Below are 22,851 nucleotides of genomic sequence, written 5' to 3' on the forward strand. Positions count from 1 at the left end.
ACACACACACACACACACACACACACACACACACACACACAAATTTATTTGAGCATAAGCTTTCATGGACTACAGCCCACTTCATCACATCCATGTAGTGGAAAATACAGTAGGAATATATATATGCATCCAATGAAGTGGGCTGTAGCCCACGAAAGCTTATGCTCAAATAAATTTTAGTCTCTAAGGTGCCACAAGTACTCCTGTTCTTTTTGCGGATACAGACTAACACGGCTGCTACTCTGAAACCTCTCCTGGTTAAGGAACTTGAATGACGCCCTGAAGAATAGGACTCTATCCCTGACTGTGCCATGGAGTTCCTGTGTGATGCTGGGCACGTCACTGAAACCGTACTTTTTACAGGTGGTCATTAATTGTGTTCCTCATTTTCTGTCACCCAGCATGATACCCTGGGGCCTGATTTGCAGAAGAGTTGAGTACTCCCAACTCCAATTTAAGTCAATGAGAGCTGTGCTTGAATATGTTAAGTGCTATACAATGCTATATAGTCTGAAAGCACAGGTCCTTGGTGTCTCAACTGGGCATCCAAAATTAGTGGATGCTTTTGACCTTAATCTCTCTCTAGCTCAGCTTTTCAGCTATAAAATGGGGATAAAACCATACTATCACTTCACAGGGGTTTTGTGAAGATAAATTAATTTAATGTTTGAAGCACACATACTGTAATGATAAGCTCCATAGAAAATCCCTTGAGGAAACTAATAATTCTGTCTTTAGAGCAGGGGTTGAATTGTGTGTAGTAAATAAAGCCTAGGTCCACACATTGAACAATGAGGATAATACACAATATTGAATAGATATTCATCAGTGGAGCACGGTCCAGTTTGTGCTCTGAATGAGGGAAGGCCTGTAAAACCCAGTGGTATGTGATCATGAAATTGAAGATGGTATCATAATCCACACTCTCAAGGGGGCTGAATTTAGGTTGTACAGATAATCTCAATTCTGGTATTTCCTAACTTCTGAGTGCTTGACTTTACAACCTTAACAATGTTTAACATAACTTTGTGTAATTATATTAAGTATGTATGAAATAAAATTGAGGAGATTGAATCTCACTGGTAAATAGAGTGTTTTGGATAGTTGTATGTTTAGGCACATACAATATGTACCAATACAGCAATTTAGATGAATTTGCTACGCGCCATAACCTTGACAATATGCACAGAAATGTAAAATTCAGTCACTTTTACCATGGCTGCTGTGTCAAAAAAAAACCAAAAAAACAAAAAAACCCACACCTCTTTAATCAGGTTTAATGGTATGTTTAAACTTACTATGGTTGAAAAAGTGAACAGATATTAGTGTCCAAAATTTGAATGTTCATTGGCAACTCTAATTTTTTCATTCAGTAAATCAGATTTTCCCTCTTAATATAGAACAATTTGCTATAGCAAATTAAATGTCTGAATTTGTTTTGTGCCAGATAACTAGTATCTTCCTGTGTAAGTAACAAATGAAAAATTTTCCACCTACAGACACTTCTGAGCTTCTAGAGGGAGACAGATAAAGGGTTTTATGTTTTACTAATGTAAACATTGATATTTCTGGCTTGATTTGTGCTCCTGGATCCATGAATGACAAGATAGATATTGAGTTCCTGTTTCTTAATATTCTTGTAACTGGGGTAGCATTTGCATTTTACTACTATTGCTTATTTTTGTGATACAGAATTTTCACATTTTATAGCATAAATACAGTAAAAGCTTTGTAATCCTGCATGTTTGGGGTGTGAGGGATGCCAGTAAGTGAAAAATACCGGTTAACTAAGAGGGGGGGAGTTTGGGTGCAGAAGGGGGCTCGGGGCAGAGGGTTGGGGCTTGGGGCAGGGGGTGTGGGGTGCCGGATCTGGGCGACAGTCACTTTGGGTGGCTCCCTGCAAGTAGTGACATGTCCCTGCTGCTCCTATGTGGAGGCGCAGCTAGGCGACTCTGCATGCTACCTCCGCCTGCAGGCGCCACCCCTACAGCTCCCATTGGCTGCGGTTCCCGGCCAAGGGGAGCTGTGGAGCCAGCACGCGGGACGGGTGGGGGCAGCGCACAGAGCCACCTAGCTGTGCCTCTGCCTAGGAATAGCAGGGACATGTCGCCACTTCCAGGGAGCCACGCGGAGGCAGGTAGGGAACCTGCCGGCCCCGCGCTGACCAGACTATAAAATGGACTTTCAATGAAGATCAGAAATGCCAATTTATAGAGCTTGCTGGTTGGTACAGGGCCGGATAACATAGCTTTTACTGTAAATCTTTCAGCACAAGACAGCCCTGTAATTATTCTGAGAATTTTTAAATAGATGAACTATGTTAGTGTTGGTAAAATCCTATACAAAGGGTTGAAATTTTGCTTAATCTGTTTCATACTGGTCAATTAGTGTCTTATGGTTATCCGTGAAAACAGAATTCTCAATAATGAACAAAACCCCTCAGATTTAGTCTAGTTAAATTTACTTTAATATCCAAGTGACAGTGTAATTCTCTAAGCATCAGTGCTGGTTGGCACAGACAAAGATTAAGACTTCATTTCCTCCCTAATCAGGAAGTGTTTGAAAAGGAACAGTCCACCTGCGCAGCAGAAGAGCAACCTACAGAGGATGGGGTAAGTTGAGAATTAGACTGTATTACAATGCCTCTGCTTCCTAGTTGAAGAAATGAACCTTCATTCAGATTTTGAGTGACTCATTCATGTACTTGTGATGGATCTTTTCACAAAGTCCTATACAAATATCCAGTAGAACTTAGCTTTTAATGTAGGATCATATCTTAAAACATTTGAAGCATATGAAGATGGCTGCCACAAGTTAAAATATTTAGTGTAGTTTAATCTGCCTACTATTTAACCACCATGTTTTCTTACAGCAAGGAGATGCCAACAAAGTTAAGAACAAAGGATGGCAGCAAAAGAATAAAGGAACCAAGAAGGCTTCAAAATCAAAGAAAAAGAAACCTTTGAAAAAGAAACCTGCTCCTCCTCCATTGCAGCAGCCAAAGCAGCAGAAGCAAAAGCAAGCTAATGGGGTATTTCATTGAAAGATTTTAAAGCCAGAAGGGACCGTTAAATCACCTAGTCTGACCTCCTGTATATCTCAGGCCATTAAATTCCACCCAGTTATCCCTATATTGAGTGCCAGGAACTTGTGTTTGACTAAAGCAGGGGTGGGCAAACTACGGCCCGGGAGCCACATCCGGCCCTTCAGTTTTAATCTGGCCCTCTGGCTCCTGACAGGGAGCAGGGTCTGGGGCTTGCACTGCTCTGCATGTGCTGAGGCTCTGCGCGGCTCCCAGACGCAGCAGCATGTCCCCCCTCTGGCTCCTAGGCATAGGGGCAGCCAGAGGACTCCGTACGCTGCCTCTGCCCCAAGCACCGCCCCCGCAGCTCTCATTGGCCGGGAACCGTGAGCATTCATGGCATGCTGTACGGTTTCCATATCCAGATGTGGCCCTCAGGCCAAAAAGTTTGCCCCCCTGGACTAAAGCATATCTTCTAAAAAGGCATCCGGTCTTGATTAGAGGGCTTCAGGAGATAAAGAACCCACCACTTCCCATGGTAGTTTGTTTTAGTAGTTAATCACCCTCATTATTAAAAATGTGAATTTGTCTGGCTTCAACTTCTATCCACTGATCCTTGTTAGGCCTTTTTCTGCTAGGTTAAAGAGCCCTTTAGTACCTGATATTTTCCCCCTGGGAAGGTACTTACACACTGTAATCAAGTCACCTCATAATCTTCTTTTGATAAACTAAACAGATTGAGCTCCTTAAATTTCTCAGCGTAAGGTAGTTTCTTCAACTCTCAAATAATTTTTGGGGCTCTTTTCGCACCCCCTCCAATTTTTCAACATACTTTTAAAAATGTGACACCAGAAGTGAATGCAGTATTTCAATATTCTCATCAATAAAAGAAGTAAAATAATTTCTCTATTCCTATTCCCTTGTTTATATATCCAAGGATCACATTAGCCTTTTTTGCAACATCACCACACTGAGAGTCACTTGTCCATTATGACCCCTAGATCTTTTTCAGAGGTACTGTTTTCCAGAATATAGTCCCCTATTTTGTAGGTTGGGCTGCATTCTTTGTTCCTAGGTGTACAACCTTCCATTTGGCTATATTAAAAAACTTTGTTTTGAATTGGCCCAGCTTAGCAAGAGATCTGGGTCACTCTGACTGCCCTGTCGTCATTTACCACTCCATCACTCTGTGTGTCATCTCTGAATTTTATCAGCTATAAGTTTATATTTACTTCCAGATCATTGATAAAAGTAATGAATAGCATTGGGCCTAGTACTGATCCTTGTTGAACTCTACTAGATACATCCCCATTCTATGATGATTCCACATTAACAATTACTATTTGAGGTCTGTTAGTAGTTTTAATCAATTTAACATGCTTTATTGATAGTGTATAGTGCACGTTTTTAATCAGCATGTCATACAGTACTAAGTCAAACCCCTTACAAAAGTCTAACTATATTACATCTGTGCAGTTATCTTTATCAACAAAACTTTTAATCTTAAAGAATGAAATCAGGTTTGTTTGACAAGACCTGTTTTCCATAAAGCCTTGTTGACCAGCATTAATTATATTTCCATCCTTTAATTCTTTGTTAATAGAATCCCATTTCAGCTTTTCCATTACTTTGCCCGGATTGATGTCAGACTAACTGGCCTACAATTACCTGGGTCATCCTGCTTCCCATCTTCTGATTATTGTCACGCTAGCACTCTTCAAGTCTTCTGGAATTTCCCCGGCATTCCAAAATTTATTAAAAATTAACATCAACAAGCCAGAGATCTATACAGCCAACTCCTTTAAGACAATTCGGTGTAAGTTGTCCAGGTCTGCTGATTTACAAATATTTATTCTTGGCAAATGTTAAATAACATCCTGTTTAGTTACTATGGGACTGGAATGTACATCATCCCACTTCTTTCCAAATGCAGAGCAGAAGTATTTATTGAATTCTTCCACCTTTGTGCATCATTAACTATTTTACCATGTCTCCTGAGTAATGGGCCATTGTTAGGTTTTCTTTTGTTCCTAATATACTTAAGGAATTTTGTTTTTACTGTCCTTAGCCCCTTCGTGACTTGGACTTTTTTCCTTGATGTCATTAGTTTCCCTTATCAGTGTCTACAATTCCGTAACTCTTAATTTATATCAATTGCTATCAACATCCCTTTTTTGCATTTGTTTTATATATATAATTGCTGCCTTTGCTTTCTCACTGTACCAGGATGGACTTTGTGTAAAGTCTTTCTTGATTGTAGAATGGTAGCTTTTTGGCCATCTAACCAAAGTCTTCCTAAAGAACTCCCAGTTTTCATTCACCTTTTTCCTCCCAATCAATTCTACTCTTACTTTTCTTCTTCTTTGGAAAATTATCCCTTTTTGAAGCACTATGTTGTGTGTATTTTACTGGTTGGGACTTTTCTCCATGATCTGGTTACATTAAATATGGGTAAACAATCATTGATCCCAAGGCAACTACTAACTTCCAGTTCAATGACTAGTTCATCTATAATTGCCACAACGAGGTTCACAATAGTTACCTCATGTTGGGTGCAATAATTTTTGTGTTAAAAAATTATCTGACTTTTAGAAACTCTAATGGTGTTTTGGTATTGGCTGCATGAGACCTGCATGTGTTTCCCAAATTGAAGTCCCCATAACAGTTTTTTTTATGAACATATTAGAGAGGTGTGTAAGGAGTAACTCTCCCTCTGCTCTGGTTTGATTTGCTTCTTCCTGGGCTTTGTTAGTGAATTGGGAGCATATGGATGAAAGGTATTTTTGTTTAACAGTTAAAAAAATTAGCCCAATACCAAGGGAATGACAAACACGACTGACACACCAATTCTTAGAGAAATTCAATTAGAGCGTGACATTAATGTTGAAGAAGATACAGGGGAGGAGAAGAGATGGTTCTTTTTCAAATGATGTATTGCTGTGTAAAAGGTGTGTGCTGTCCCTGCTTGCCCCCTTGTGGCCATGTGCTTTGCTATGGATGCGCCTGATTAGGTTATCAATAAAATTAGCAAGGCTTTTATGTATCAAACGATGTCCCTTTTAGAGGGAATCACTTATTAACGGAAATGTAATAAATTCAAGTAAGTCCTTTACCCGGGCTTCTTACCTAGAAGGCATATTTCATCTGAGTTTCAGTCCTGCCTGAGTCTATTCATCCCACTCTCAGGCACTTTATCTGCAAGGCACTTTCAATCGTATTTCCTTTAATGGAGCCAGGGCCTTCCTGATTGCAGGTCTTCTCCAGGCAGCACGAAGCTCCTTGCAGGCTGGGCTCCCTACAGCTATGTGGGAAGTTCCTCCCTAAATTCCTTGTCCTGGGAGTTCTCTTGCTCTGTTCCGTGGGAGCGCCTCTCCCTTAGGAACACCTGAGTGCTGGTAACCTTTTATCAGGTCCACGTGCTTGTTAGCCAATTAGATGCCAACCAGCCACTTAAGCAATACATTATTTACAGGTGGGCTGAGATGGGCTTGTTCTCCTTACGCCCATCGTGGGTAGACTGGGCCCTAACTCCCCCTAAAGGGGTTAACCACCCAATAACATATGAATACAGAGCTGGATTTTTAGAGCACTTCACGTATTAGTAATGAAAAGTGTGTATAATGGGGGACTCACAATAGTGAACTAAAAATTGGTAGTTCCTAAATAGTGGACAAATATCCCAGATATTAAGTCTTTCAGTATTGCTGTCTCTGACATCACAACTCTTTTAGTACTTTAGGATGTTAATTCCCCCTATATATCAACCAGAAATGGTCTTGAAATCTGTTTTACATTTCGTTCAAAGAACCCTATCTGAAACAATGCAGTACCCACCATGGTATTGCAGTGTCACATATTAGGTACTAGTCCTCAAGTGGGACTTAAGAGCCCATGGCCTTCAGACTTGGAGCACAGGAATGCTGCCCATGGGAATAACAGATTGTTTTGTTTTTGTTTAGGAAGTTGTAATAAGGGAGGAAGATGAAGAACTTTCTGATAAAGGAAGCGAGTCTGATGAAGAAGAAACTAACAGGGACTCTCAAAGTGAAAGAGATGATGGAAGTGAAAGAGACTCTGACAGAGAACAAGATGAGAAACAAAACAAAGATGATGAAGCTGTAAGTCTCACTTTGTGGTGAAGGGTGATTCTGCCTCTGGAGTTGTGGGGAAAACATATTTGTATCTCTTTAGCAACCACCTCAGGCTGAACAACACAAGGATGAAGTAGTAGGATCAACTCTCTCAGGAGAAAATCCTATCAAGCCTTCCCCTTCCAGTGTGAGGGTTGCCATGATGCATGTCCCTTAGTGCAGTGTTCCCTAACAGAAAGGAAAGAGAGAAATGTTAATTACAGGACAAGAGGAATGAAAACTTCAATTTTAGCAGAAGAATGTACTAAAATTTTTCAACTTAATTTGACAGTTAATCAACTTTGATGCTGTGAGATTTCAGTATAAAACCTCCCCTTAAATTTTAAATCCTTGACGCACAGTAACTATTATGCGTTGTATAATTCATTTTACACACACATAGCAGTGGGAGAAGTGTGTGTGTGTATATAAGTTTGTATATGACATTTGGTAAATTAGAATTATTGTGAATTTGGGTTGTATTGGCTCCAAGAGGTCTGTTGTGCTAGGGTCTCACACAATAAAATAGTAGCCCCTTCTCCAGAGATCTTACAGTCTAAGTATAAGATAAGAGAAAACAGTTGGATGCAACAAACAGGGTGAGCACAAGGTAGTAGTAAGATAATTAAGTGTCTTGAACAATGGTCGTGGCCAACCAACTGCTTAGCCATTGATGAGTATTTTGTAGGCAACATTGAAAAAGTAAGTTTTGAAGAGTGATTTGAAGAAGAATAATGTAGTGGCCTTGCAGATTTTTACAAGGAGCGAGCACATTTTCAGAAGTGTCCATATGGCTGGTCTCATGTATTTCGCTGCCATTTGATTTTTAAGCATCAGGCTTTAGAATTTGAATCCTGTCTACACTTGCCTGTTTTTGTACAATATGAAGCTTAGCACAGGCATTTACCATACTGTCTGTGTGCTGTTCTTGATGTGCTGGGATTTCATTTTTAATAGGAGAAGAGATGACTAAAGTAACTCTTTAAATCCTTGTTGTCTTCAACAGGAGTGGCAAGAATTACAGCAAAGTATACAGCGAAAGGAGCGGGCCCTTCTGGAAACTAAATCAAAGATAACACATCCTGTTTACAGTCTTTACTTTCCTGAGGTCAGCAATAGTGAACTTTATTAGAGCTGTGACAAATGGGAAGTAATACAACCAAAGTATATAACTTAATAGTTTAGCATTTGTATACTGTTTTAAAGTTAAAATTCTAATTTTTAAAATTGTTAATTTATACAGAGCAAAATTGCTGATTTGCTTGAGACTTGTCTTTTAAAAAAAAAAAAAAAAAGTTACTTCCAGTATAACTTTTTTTGAAAACTGAATTTTTCACTGGATTCGCAAACTTCAATGTGTGAACTGTCAAGTCCTTGTTGAGCAGAAATGATCTAAAACTTCCACAATCAACTTTTGTTCTCCTTCAGCTGAGCTGTTGCATATAAGTTGGTCACAGAATCATATCTGTCAAAGTCTGCTGCAGAAAGCTCTTCTTGGATGGTGACTTATACCCCTTTTCTCATTTCCCCATTCTCTCTATGGAGTGGTATAGCAGAGCAGCAGTTCTGCTATCGTTAAGGTTGATAGTCATCTTTCAAACTGTAAGTGACTATCCTAAATAGTCTAAAATCCCTATGCTGCCTCAGATTATGTAGAAATTTACTGTGCATTATGGGAGTATAGGGTAGCATTAGTGGTCCAATTTGGGGTTATTTGAGCAACAGGGTCCCTAAGATAAAGTCACCTTAAAGTTAGATGTTTACAACAATTTCCTGGCGATTCTAAAGGGGTTTTGTTCTGTACATGTGAGGCTGATTGACTGTAAACCTCCCCAAACTGATCTCACCTACTCAGAATTGACCTCAGTTAGTGTGTGGCCCTCACTGCTTCTTTTGGGACACAATGGTTCGGAAGTAATTGAAGGTTAAATTTAGACAGGTCAGCTGGAGCCATACTGACAAGCCAAAGAGTGAAACATGCATGTGTAGCAAGACTAGAGCTTGTTGCAAGCTGGAGGGTTTTGAGTCAGCCTTTGTTCACTCTAACTGGGTAGCTCAAGATGACATGCTGAGCATCTACCTAAGCAACATGCATGTACTATGAGCTTAGGCCTTACCATTGGCAGTTCTGAGAGAATCTGTGTTGTGCACATTAGTTCTCTGTCTTCAGTCTGAAGTGGCTCCTTCTGGAAGTTTTGCCCGAAGACTAAAGTTTCTGGGTTAAGAGCCAATATTTTAAAGAGCTCTAAAATCCACAGGGAGTCTGATTTAGAAGTATTGTGAAAGCAATTAGCATTAATTAATTAGAAGGAAAATGAAAGATACTAGTAAGAAGTTAAGGTAGTGTAATCATGATTCATGCTCCTTGCCTGTTTCCTGAACAATGGGACTGAATGTGATTAGAGGAAGCAAGTCACTGAGTCATCTGGTCAAGGAGTTAACTGTAACACAACCCCCCTAACGTGCTCATAACATTTTCAGATTCTCAACTTTTTCGGTGCAGAGCTAGGGAATATGGGGGGTGGGGTGGTGGAGCAGTGAGGGAGGTATCAGAGCAGTGCAGGCGACGGAAGTGGGGTTGACGTGGTGCAGTGTCTGCCTCTTTGCCACTTAGGGCTGTGCTCTGGCACAACTCCTGAGGGCCCAGCACACCCCTAGGCAAAACCTTATTAGTGTAAGGGATCATGCAAACACTGTTTTTGAAAACTCAGTTTCAGTGAGTAGAATTTGAACAAAGAACTGGGTTTCCAAAAATGTAACTTTCTATGATTCCTTAACAAATAAGGGATCATCATCAAAGGGACCATTTGGTCTTAAGGAACTCAAAAGTGTGGACACAGCAGAACCATAAGATGGGAAATTGGGTATTGTTGGGTTAAAAGCACTCTCCATGCCAGTTACTAAGCTTAGCTGATTTTAAAGCTTTTAATAAGAAAAATTTAGGACAATTAAGCATAAAGCAGTTAGATGAGGATAGCATAAAGATCAGTTATCCAGTCCCGGGGCGTAGGTAGGCTTTCTGTCATCATTAGATCCATGCTGGTCCAGTCTGGTGTAAGTCCTGTGTTGCTCCACCCCCATTTATTAACCACACACCATTTATACATTGTCTCGTAACATTGCACAGGTTCAAATGATCAAAACTACCTCAATTATAAACATTTCATTTAAAATCTATTTTTAATACCTTTTTACTTATTCTGCTAAAACTCCAATTGATCCCTCATATCTATTTTTTTTAAGCATTGTTTCCATGTATTCATTATTTCTTACAACAGTTATCTTGTTGTTTATTTGCTTTTTATGGCCTTGGAGTTGCTGATTAGTTCTGCCCAGTCAGTGTTTATCCTCCCTACTCTGTCTTGCTAGTAAATTACACATTGTAATTTCGCTTCATCCTGTTATCCACACATATCAAGAATCTGCTGCAGATAAGACACAAAACAATTTTCATTTTTTTCCAACCTTTGAAAGCTGTGTCAAGAAGTCACACATACAGAAAGCAGAATAATTCCCTTTTACGCTTTCTTATAACACTATTAAATATATATATACTTCTCTAATGTTGTTTAATATACATTTGTCTAACACAGTTCATTATACATTTCTTTATAGCACCTTCTCCTCCTGTGACATACATGGAGGGGAAAGAAATGGAGCCATCTGCACCCTCTTCCACTCCCACCATACTCCCCTACAGATACACACACCCCCCACCCTGCATCACCCAACAATTCCCATTCCATCAGTGGCTCCCCTTCCCTGTACTGCTTCCTGATCAGTGGAAAGAACCCAGAACTCCCCTTGATCCTCTTACTGCCCCCATCAATGGGGAAGGAACTTCAGGGTTACCTTTCCCCCTCAATGCTGCATCTTCTAGGGGGGAAATAGAGGTCAGAGCAGTGCAGGATAGTGTGGGGAGGAAAGGAACATGGTCAGAGTTGTACAGTGTAGGATGTAGGGGGGCTTCAGTTCTGCCTCCCACATCCATGTGTCCGAACCATTACTGTCCACTCTTTAAAATATACCCCCACTGACTCCATGTCAGTGGCTGCACTGTTCCTTTATCTTCTGCCCAGCTCCTCAACCTTTGGGGCCCCTGTCGATGCCCACTCCTCCATTGCTGGGGAGGGAGGACTGGGCTATCTGGGTTGGCAGAGAGATGAGATGATTCATGGGCATTGAAGTCACTAACATGCAGACAATGTCTTCTGTGTCCTATATAATCATTTCCAAGGAGCCAGCAGCAGTGGAATGGGGAGAACTGAGCTTTAAAACATAGGGATACTGAGAAGTTATTTTAAATAAAAATAGGAAATTAACTGCCCAAAATGTTTAATTCAGACATAAGGTTGTCCAGTGATGCCTAGTGCCGTTTCAGAACATCAAGTTACCAACGCTCAAATCTCTGAAAACTAGCAAATGAAGAATAACAATACACATTACCTCCATAACACAACCTTAACTCTGCCCTCTTCAGGTGATGCCCCAACACATCAATAACACATATTAGTACCCTACTCTTACAATTGCTACAAATAGTGTGGATACAGACTGCACTGGATACTGAGCACAAAACAAAACTTGTGTTAGAGCAAGGCGTAGTGAACAGGAGCTGTCTAAACTCAAACCCTGAGCCTGCACAAATCACCCCAAAGTTGCTAAATGTTACCACCCCTTCACCATTGCCAGGAGTTTTCCTTCTGAGACATTGCTTTCACTTACCCCACTCACTGTTCACAGGAGATCGCAGTCATGTATGCCATTGGACTGCTGAAAATCCCCATGATGAGAAGTCACTGCTACTGACTCACCTACAGAACAGAACATTGGCATACTTGATCCCTTGAGGTACACATGCACCTCTCCTCATATCACAGTTACAAGTCTTCCAACTCCAACTAATCCATCCACCATTCAGTGCACCTACATCTAATACAGTGAATGTAGCTGGAGTGTGTGCAGATAAATGCTGCAAATCAAATCTGAAGTTTAGTGCAAACAATGACTCATAGACTCTAAGGTTAGAAGGGACCATTATGGTCATCTATGACACCTCATAGTCCTTCATGTGCTACTTATGGCACTACCTTTACTGAACAATTCCCAGTTGTTATTGCCAGCTCAAGGGGAAGAGTTCAGGTTACATTGTGGGGATGGCATATATTTTAACTCTGTATTTCCTGGTTTTCAGAGGTTTGAGCGTGACTGAACGCAACATTCTAAAAGGTCATGAGTCAGCACTGAGCAAACTTAACTCTGCTTTAACAAACTTCTTGGGCAGCTAATTAATTTTGTTTGCCAGGGCTGTATCTTCACTTTATACATATTCCTAAATAAATAAATCTCTTCTGTTCCCTCAATCATAGATCCAAGAACTGCACAGATTGTGGCTTTGACATTTTTAGGTAGAATTATGCCCCAGTATTCCAGCTCCATGAACATACTGGTTCCCTGGCATGCCTGCACTTGTACCCATCTGTTAAAAGGCATTTTGCCCACTGCATAGTAGCCTGCCAGGTTCAAGTAGGCATACACTGTCGAGTCCAACCAATAATCAGTTTGGAAAGAATAGGAAGGTGACACCTCTCCTGCAAGATTATCCCTCTGTGACAAACAATACCAAATTAGGATTGCATGTTTAATTACAAGGAGTTGTATCTGTTGACCCCTGTGAAAGTTATAGCAATGAATGGCTCCTGATTTTTTTTTCCTGTTACTATTATTGTCAAAAATTGTTTTTAACACCAACTTTGTGGCATAATCCATGCCCTAACAACTGTATCTATTGCTCAACTGTATGTTGGAATGTAAGGGAAAGAGGTACAACATGTAAAAGGTCAGGATGGTAATTGGCCACCTCCATAAATATTTGAACACAGTATTACAATGCAATACTTAAAATATTCATTGGAGCAGAGATTGGAATCCAACTCTTGCCGCTCACAGGTGAGTGCCCTAAGCCTATAGAGTCATTCTCGCTCTTTCTGGACCATTGTATATAAAGTATTTCCTACAAGGTAGAACAGCTTCAACAGGAGTTACTGAGAATGAGCCATCCCTAGAATACCCCATATCTCAGTGGTTAGGGTACTTTCCTGGGAGGTGGGAGACCCAAGTTCAAGTCCCTGTTCCGCGTCAAATAGAGTGGGCATTTGAACCTGGGAGTTCTGCATCCCAGAAGAGCTTTCTAACCACTGGGCTATTGGTCATAAGGGGGGACCTCCCCCTTCTCCTGTGTTTTGTGAATGGGGCTGAAGTCCCTTGTCAATCTAGCCTGAAAAATCAAAACATTTCATTTAATAAATGTCAAAATGAACCATTTTGACATTTCCTGACTTTTTTTCTCGACTGAAAACAGCTAATCAAAATTGACACAAATTCTCAAAATATTTTGGTTGACCCAAATCTGCATTTGTCAATGAAGAATTTTGGCTGAAAATTTTTGCCCATCTCTACTGTGTTTCTCATAATTCATAGTGCGTACTTGGCTCGCGCTTTAGTTATCCATTGCTGCATAGCTGCCACTGACTCTCATACACTTAAATGCAAATTTCTTCTACATAGGATCCTTCTTCCCTATTGAAAATTATTTAAAAATAGTAATCTGATCTTGAATTTTAATTATTAAAATTAAAAATCAATCTGTCCTCAATATCCACATGTGACAACATGCACATAGGAAACGTAATAAAAAATTAGTATTTTTTAAACTTATAGCAACAATTTAAACCTTTAAAAATCAGTTTATGGATAAGTTCCTGCATGTCCTGTCTTCAGTGACTGGCCCATTAAACACACAAAGCTGTGCTACTACCAAGTGGAGATGCAGGCGCTTTCCCACTGATTAATATACTGTAAAAATGGAAAATTAATATGTCAAGTTAATTTCACATTCCCCTCACCTTGAGCTGATCAAGGCAAAATAGATTTTGTGCTAATCAGCCTTAGTGTTCAGTAGTATAATAGGAATCCAGGATTTCTATTGGTGGTAGTAAATAGATTCTGCTATTTTATCCCATGTGTGTATTTTAGTGGGATTTCTGTGATTTACTAGTCTTAAATTAGTCACTTTAAAAAGTAAAAGATGATAACTTGTAATCGACTGTAATTTTGTAACTTAAATTGCAATTTAATTAATTGATTACTGTGCAATCCTGTAGGCTTCTGAAATATTTGCAAGCAAAAAATGTAGGTAAAATACTAGCTGGGGTTGAAAGTATTTCAGTGAAGTCCAGACATCATTTCACATTCTACACATCATTAATAAAAAAATGTCTCCCACCTATGGAGATAGTCAAGTGTTGCTAGAGGTTCCAAGCCTAAGCCCTGCCCTTCAGCGTGGACCACCAGAAAAGTTCCTTCAAAGCTGTAGAAACACTCCAGCAACCATTTATTAGCATTGAAACAACTTTCATGTAACGTATTAATTAACCATAAGGCAACAATATGTCTAAGTCTCCCTCTAGAGAGAGATTTCAATTTGTTGCGTGTAGTATTGCGACTGTTTACCAGACCACCAGCCTGAGTTGAATGAGGAAAAAAGTTGCTTACAGAAACTGGCATTCTGGTTTCTCCCAACCATTTTGTTTTATAACCTAAACAAAGACTATATGCCTTCCCCTCTGTTTTCTCCAGTATAGTGCCTCTTGAGTGGGCTGCGTATGCTCCATGTTTACACTACAGCGGCATAGCTATGGTGCTGCAGCTGTGCCTCTGTAGCACCGAAGAGTAGACGCTTCCTGCATCAATGGAAGGGGTTTTTCCATCGATGTAGTTAATCCATCTCTCCAAGTGGTGGTGGCTAGGTTGCCAGAGGAATTCTTATCTACCCTAGAGGTTAAGTCAACCTAACTGTGGCACTCAGGGTGTGAAATTTTTAATAGCTCTGAGCGATGTAACTAGGTCAATGTAATTTTTAAGTGTAGACCAGGCATCAGTAACCGCTTCCTCTTCAATGTGCAGTATGTACTGTAAGTTTTTAACTCTTACAAGGCAGTTTATTCTTTTATTACAGTGCAGATATAAATATATTATGGTATACCAGGCCTTATCTACTTTCTAGTCTTTCATATTGTTTTTTAACAGGAAAAACAAGAATGGTGGTGGCTGTATATTGCAGATCGGAAGGATCAGACATTAGTATCTATGCCATATCATGTGTGTACACTAAAAGATAGAGAAGAGGTAACGTATTTGTAGATTTGAGTATCAAACACTTAATTTTAAATATTTATAAAATACTTTGAAGTGATTTACATGAAATATTAGTATAATTACATAGCATATTCTGAACTGTAATGCTGTGTTTCCATAATCTTTTTTTCTTAGGTAGAGAGAGACTAGATATAGTTTGTCTTCATCTGACTGATAAAAGTAGACCAGGATCTTTTATTACTGTAAAACTTCGTGGAGGGGAATAACTTTTGAGCAGTTTTATTCTGGCTTCTTCTCTTTCCAAAACTGAGGTTGAAAAAGGAGAGTTTGACAAGGAGGAACTGTGATTGGTTCTGGCATGAAAAGTTGATGGGCCAGCAGGATTCATGTGCATAGATAGCTTTTGAATAAAACTGTTTAACCGTAGGACAGCTAATATTGATAACTTCTCTGTAAAACAGAGATTTAGTGAATTAGTAACCTCAGCAGGTGGTGTTGGATGTTGATATTCCATAATGTTATATTATTGTTATACTTCTGTAGAAAAATTAAAAGTTGGAATATTCTTCTTGGAAGGCTATAGTGTTCTAAAATAAAACTGTTACATGAAAAGAACCGTGTAAGACAAATTACTTACTTTCATCTGGGTGGTTTTTGATATCACACAGCATGGGGGGAGATTTAGTGTGTTAGGGCTGACCTGATTTCCAAGGTCAGAAAAGGGCATGTGAATGTTCTGTTACTTTGTTGTACTACATTGGTTAATCTAGCAATGATTTAAGTCATTATAAAGTATTTCTGAAAATGATGTGTTTTGCTTTTTTTATTGCTTACATCAGTTCATCCTACAGATTTCACAGAACTTTTTTTCAACTAGATTTTATTTATTATTGGAAATAAAACTTAGATGAGATTTTTCAGGTTTGTTTGCCCATACTACCAAAGGCAAAGCTAGATAATAAGTGCAAAAATCATCCAAGTTAAGCAGTTATATGCAGTTCAGCTCCCCCTGTGTTTACTTTTAGCACTTTACCTTTTTTGTTTTTCTGGGACTTCTGAGCAAATTCGCACTGCCACAGAAATATCTACTTGTCGTTGCAATTATTGATAGTTGCTTTTTAGTTGTTAAAAGTAGAATTGTAAAATTTCTTTCATCACTTGAAATTGCATTAATTCCTCCCTATTAACATCCTATTGAACGTTTAATCCTTTCACTCTGCATACAAGAAATAAGTGTTGCATTTTTACTTAACTATATTGCTAATTAAACTGCAGTATGATATAGCAATAGTGATAAGGTACATGAAATACTTTCCACAGACTAGCTATTAATCTCTAATTTTACTATCCTTTTTTATCTTTAGAAGTACAAAATAACTTTTTTTCTAAAACTTTAAAAAAAATTTAGGGTCATTTTTCCAGGACAACAAATAGTAAAAATGTGATGTAGTGATAAAATTAATCCTTTGCTCCAGCTATTGTGTTTAGATATCCCCTCTCTTTGGTACCTATTTGTGGCTATTAGCACGTATCTCATGCATGTATTTTACTATGGTGTGGCTTGTGGACAAAGTAGCACCCTTAAGTAACTTAACTAAAAATCAATCACTATTATTTTGTGATGTGTACTGCATGTTAAAGTACAGAAGCCAGTTATAAGTTGTTCACGCACATCCTTCGAAGGTCTGCTCAGAATAAAAAAACATGTGGAATTAATTGTGTTTTCTAGGTAGAACTGAAGTTTCCTGCACCAGGCAAACCTGGAAACTACCAGTACACGGTTTATTTAAGATCGGATTCGTTTATGGGTTTGGACCAGGTTAAACCATTAAAGGTGATGTTTTAACACTAGTAGATTTCTTGCTGTAAATCACCTAGTACTGATGTTAATGTGCACATAGCCAGGCAGAAGTGAGGCAGCATGAAAACACGGTCTTTCAGGTTTAGATTCAACAGTTCTAAGACTTAAGATTTCAAATCTGAACAATCCTTTAGTGTAAATTACTTGCCTGATATAGGAATGCTAATATAGACTCTCTTTCGCATTTAAAACAACATTATGAATCACACTCAGTTTTTTCAGGAAATACCAGGCATATGTCACAAACAGCAATTTCATTTTATTAAAAAGAACAAGGCGTACTTGTGGCACCTTAGAGACTAACAAATTTATTTGTGCATAAGCTTTCGTGGGCTAAAACCCACTTCATCAGATGCATGCAGTGGAAACTACAGTAGGAAGAGAGATCTACACAGAGAACATGGAAAAAATGGGTGTTGCCATACCAACTCTAACGAGACTAATCAATTAAGGTGGGCTGTTATCAGCAGGAAAAAAAAAACTTTTGTAGTGATAATCAGGATGGCCCATTTCAAACAGTTGACAAGAAGGTGTGAGTAACAGTAGGGGAAAAATTAGCATGGGGAAATAGTTTTTACTTTGTGTAATGACCCATCCACTCCCAGTCTTTATTCAAGCCTAATTTAATGGTGTCCAATTTGCAAATTAATTCCAGTTCTGCAGTTTCTTGTTGGAGTCTGTTTTTGAAGTTTTTTGTTGGAGAGTTGCAACTTTTAGGTCTGTAATTGAGTGACCAGGGAGGTTGAAGTGTTCTCCGACTGGTTTTTGAATGTTGTAATTCTTGACGTCTGATTTGTGTCCATTTATTCTTTTGCATAGAGACTGTCCAGTCTGGCCAATATACATGGCAGAGGGGCATTGTTGGCACATGATGCCATATATCACATTGGTAGATGTGCAGGTGAACAAGCCTCTGATAGTGTGGCTGATGTGATTAGGTCCTATGATGGTGTCCCTTGAATAGATATGTGGACAGAGTTGGCAACGGGCTTTGTTGCAAGGATAGGTTCCTGGGTTAGTGGTTTTTGTTGTGTAGTGTGTGGTTGCTGGTGAGTATTTGCTTCAGGTTGGGGGGCTGTCTGTAAGCGAGGACTGGCCTGTCTCCCAAGATCTGGGAGAATGAGGGATCGTCCTTCAGGATAGGTTGTAGATCCTTGATGATGCGCTGGAGAGGTTTTAGTTGGGGGCTGAAGGTGACGGCTAGTGGCGTTCTGTTACTTTCTTTGTTGGGCCTGTCCTGGAGTAGGTGGCTTCTGGGTACTCTTCTGGCTGTGTCAATCTGTTTCTTCACTTCAGCAGGTGGGTATTGTAGTTTTAAGAATGCTTGATAGAGATCTTGTAGGCGTTTGTCTCTGTCTGAGGGATTGGAGCAAATGCGGTTGTATCTTAGAGCTTGTATGTAGACAATGGATCGTGTGATGTTGTCTGGATGAAAGCTGGAGGCATGTAGGTAAATACAGCGGTCAGTAGGTTTCCGGTATAGGGTGGTGTTTATGTGACCATCGCTTATTAGCACTGTAGTGTCCAGGAAGTGGATTTCTTGTGTGGATTGATCCAGGCTAAGGTTGATGGTGGGATGGAAATTGTTGAAATCATAGTGGAATTCCTCAAGGGCTTCTTTTCCATGGATCCAGATGATGAAGATGTCATCAATGTAGCGCAAGTAGAGTAGGGGCGTAAGGGGACGAGAGTTGAGGAAGCGTTGTTCTAAGTCAGCCATAAAAATGTTGGGGCCATGCGGGTACCCATAGCAGTGCCGCTGACTTGAAGATATACATTGTCCCCAAATGTGAAATAGTTGTGGGTGAGGACAAAGTCAAAGTTCAGCCACCAGGTTTGCCGTGACATTATTGGGGATACTGTTCCTGATGGCTTGTAGTCCATCTTTGTGTGGAATGTTGGTGTAGAGCAGTGGTTCTCAAACTTTTGTACTGGTGACCCCTTTCACATCGCAAGCCTCTGAGTGCGACCCCCTTAATAAATTAAAAACACTTTTTTATATATTTAACACCATTAAAAATGCTGGAGGCAAAGCAAGGTTGGGGTGGAGGCTGACAGCTCGCGACCCCCCAGGTAATAACCTCACGACCCTCTGAGGGGTCCTGACCCCCAGTTTGAGAACCCCTGATGTAGAGAGCTTCTACATCCATAGTGGCCAGGATGGTGTTTTCTGGAAGATCACCATTCCCCTACTGTTACTCACACCTTCTTGTCAGCTGTTTGAAATGGGCCATCCTGATTATCACTATAAAAGTTTCTTTTTCTCCTGCTGATAACAGCCCACCTTAATTGATTAGTCTCGTTAGTTGGTATGGCAACACCCATTTTTTCATGTTCTGTGTGTGTGTGTGATATATATTTTTCCACTGCATGTATCTGATGAAGTGGATTTTAGCCCACAAAAGCTTATGCCCAAATAAATTTGTTAGTTTCTAAGGTGCCACAAGTACTCCTCGTTCTTTTTGCTGATACAGACTAACACGGCTACCACCCTGAAACCTGTTCATTTTATTAGTCACCCAGTGTTAGATAAGTTTGTATATGTATTTAAATATACAGGTGTGCTTTTGTCGTTGGGGATTTCCCCCACAATTCAGATAGTAAAGAATATTCTTTTTCAAAATGTAGACACACAAAATCAATGAGAAATTCTAACACACTGCACTCCCCAAAACCAACTTGTTTACAATTTTATGTGGTATAAGAAGCAGACGATCATTTTTCATGCTTTTCTGATTGGTATTTGTTGTGTCTCATTCAATCACCTTTTTTCTTCTTTCTCTCTCTCTGCCCAACCACTCTGTGCAGCTGGAAGTTCATGAAGCTAAACCAGTGCCAGAAAATCATCCACAATGGGATACAGCAATAGAGGGTGATGAGGATCAGGAAGACAGTGAGGGCTTTGAAGATAGCTTTGAGGAAGAAGAGGAGGAGGAAGAGGATGATGATTAAACAGTGCTATTAATTAACTACAACATTTGCACACACTGCAAACTTTTGGTCTGACTGTGGAACTGTACAATAAACAAGAAACACAGTGCAAAAGCATTGAGAAGCCTGAGTTTAGTTTCTCTTTACCAAATGTGAGTGCATTATGTAACTTCTCAGTGAAGGTCAAACAAATGTTATGATTGGTACAACGTGGAAGATACTTATGGCTTGCTACAGCCATTAAATGCAGGATGGTGCATTTATTTCAATTGAAAATAAAATCTTTTTTATTATAAATGTCCAAAAGCGTGGGCTATGTATTGTCTGATCAATTTAGGGTCCAATAAAATAAAAGGTACTGTTAGCTAGGAGCAATCTTTAAATCAATTTTTCTGCATTAGGAATTTATTTTGGAAAATGTTTAGGTATGATTTACATCTCAAGTCTCTGTTGATTGAAATTACATCGGCTCAAGTTTCAATCTTTGTAAATTCTGTGATACTTATTTGATATTTTGCAGTGATACAGCTCAAATCATAGCTTTAAATTTTCTGTTTTTCTTATCTTGGTCATCACAAGTTGGCATCGTACCTCTGGGCACATTTCATGTAGTCTTGGGGGCTGCCTTTTATGACTCTACTGCCTTTTCTTCATTGCCCAGAATTATCATGCAGATTATGAACACTTCTTGACAAGGTCATAAGATGTTATTAAATTAATGGCTTAAAACATTTTTAAGCCTGTACTTCAGCAGATCAGTGCAGGATCTGATTCTTTTGATAAACTATGTCTAAAAATGAGTGTGGAACCATACGTTACACGAAGTTGGTAGCTTATATGTAATACCTTTTGTAAAAGGTTCACTCTGAAAGTTGAAATACATTCTTAATTCTTATCTACCTGACACTGTCGGAAAACTTTTAAGGAAAAAATAGTGTGCAAAGGAGGCATGTTTTGTATCAGTTTTGAATTCCTAACAATAAACTGGACAAAATTTGATGACTCTTTGCATTTGTAATAGTGTGCATCCCTTTCTTTTTTATCCCTGCCACAGGGCTGAATGGGGTCAGTAACATGGAAACACACTCTTTATTTTCCAAGCAAATATTTACTTAAGGGGTGGGGCACCCTGCATGGCTGCTAAGGTAGCAGGTATTTCTGCGCAGCTCAAGCAAAGTGCTTATAGTTTTCCCACCCCGATATAACCAGTAAAGGTACTCTGTATAAATATGATTACAAATGTCAATCATGTAAAAAGAGATGTATTTCCATTACTAAGTGTTGAAGAACTACAGGACTGCAGTACCATAATACAGATTGTGACAAATACAAGTTTGTCCTACAGGGAAATTTCCACCCTACGGAAGCCACCCAAAGGCCAAAATAGCTGCTCGCTAATTTGTGATCTGGTTTATTAAAAAGGGTTGTTATTTTAAATGCAAATTTACATTGATATATTCTTTGTAAAATTTAAAAATCCTAAATGTGAATATAGTATCTCTTCTGGAGTATAGCACTTCATGAAGAAAAACAGTCATTTGCTTATGTAGCAGCAGCAGTGTGGTAGCTGCTTAACAGATAAGTATGAAGATTGGACTCCTGCGTGAAAGCCTGTTTCAGTTTAAATGGCTTGTCACCTTTTAACACCAGTGGTGAGCATTCCTTTGTACTTTGTAGTTTGTATGGTTTGGGATTAATTTTATTGTCTACTGCATTATGCAAATAGGTGATGCAGTAATTATTTCCCAGAGAATTCCAGTAATTTGAACTGTGAAACAGACATTCCACTGTTGAAAGAAATGGGAGGAGAGGAATCAGACCTACCATATCAAATAAGCAAAATAAAAATGTTAAACTTTAATTTAGTTACGTTAACTGCTCCTGGAAAAACAATTTACTGTAACTTTTCATTGTGCTTAAAAAGCAGGAGGTGGTTTGGAGAATCTGGGATAGGTGATATATTCCTTTATGCTAATATTTAGGCACTTAATTTCCTGACATTGGGAACTACGAGGTGCTTAGCACTTCTGAAAATCACTTCCCTACTTTTAAAAAACTTGAGTTTATTATCTTCCAAGGCCTAACACACAGAGAAGAAAAGATTGCATTAAGAGAAAATAAATCATTAAACTCTGATCCAACCACCAAGCATATTTACTTAAAGTTGATAATATGGAAGCATTGGGAGTACTTGGAAAATTAGAACCTACAAACCAGGTTGAATTCTGTATTTATAAAAGAAAAGTCAAACCTAAAACTGTCTTTGAGTAAAAGATTGGTCTAAATGTATCTACGTTGAATGAAGATAACTTGATAACTAATGCCAAGAAAACAAGCAATGGTCAAAATGGTCACTTCACAGTGTGAAGCAGAAATACAGATATTTTAGGAGATGATAGATTTGGAATATGTTGCCAAATAGATTATCTAGACTCAATAAGTTTTTCAGGCAACTGCAGAAAAATGACACCAGGAAGAAGCATAAAATAGCATTTGAGCAGTTAAAAACACTGATCACCAATCCATGTTTTTATAAAAAACACTATTCTATCAGTTGCATTGTCACTAGTTGATCCATCTAAAGCAATGTGGGCCTGATACCATGCTCACTGAAGTAGAAAGACACCTCTGTTGTTTTCAATTGGTTTTGAATCAAGCCATGTGTGCATTTTTAGTGAAATGCCAAAAAAGGTACAAAAGCTACATCCAAATTTGATACAGGCAATAAATAACCTTTTGTCTAAACACGG

At 39.1% G+C, this 22,851-nt stretch overlaps 1 protein-coding gene across 1 annotated transcript in view; it reads left to right on the plus strand.

Moving 5' to 3' along the window:
* The window catches only part of SEC63 (SEC63 homolog, protein translocation regulator), a 111,976-nt gene extending 91,578 nt beyond the window's left edge, over positions 1-20,398 (plus strand). The window contains exons 15-21 of the mRNA XM_024202609.2: positions 2,553-2,612; positions 2,873-3,031; positions 6,982-7,140; positions 8,159-8,260; positions 15,241-15,339; positions 17,039-17,143; positions 19,979-20,398. Of these exons, the coding sequence (XP_024058377.1) occupies positions 2,553-2,612; positions 2,873-3,031; positions 6,982-7,140; positions 8,159-8,260; positions 15,241-15,339; positions 17,039-17,143; positions 19,979-20,122 (828 nt within the window). The 3' untranslated portion in view covers positions 20,123-20,398. The remainder of the gene's footprint in view (positions 1-2,552; positions 2,613-2,872; positions 3,032-6,981; positions 7,141-8,158; positions 8,261-15,240; positions 15,340-17,038; positions 17,144-19,978) is intronic.
* The last annotated feature ends 2,453 nt before the right edge of the window (positions 20,399-22,851 follow it).

This window comes from Terrapene carolina, unplaced genomic scaffold (genome assembly GCF_002925995.2).
Source record: "Terrapene carolina triunguis isolate 2854851 unplaced genomic scaffold, T_m_triunguis-2.0 Scaffold42, whole genome shotgun sequence".
NCBI classification, from domain to species: Eukaryota; Metazoa; Chordata; order Testudines; family Emydidae; genus Terrapene; species Terrapene triunguis.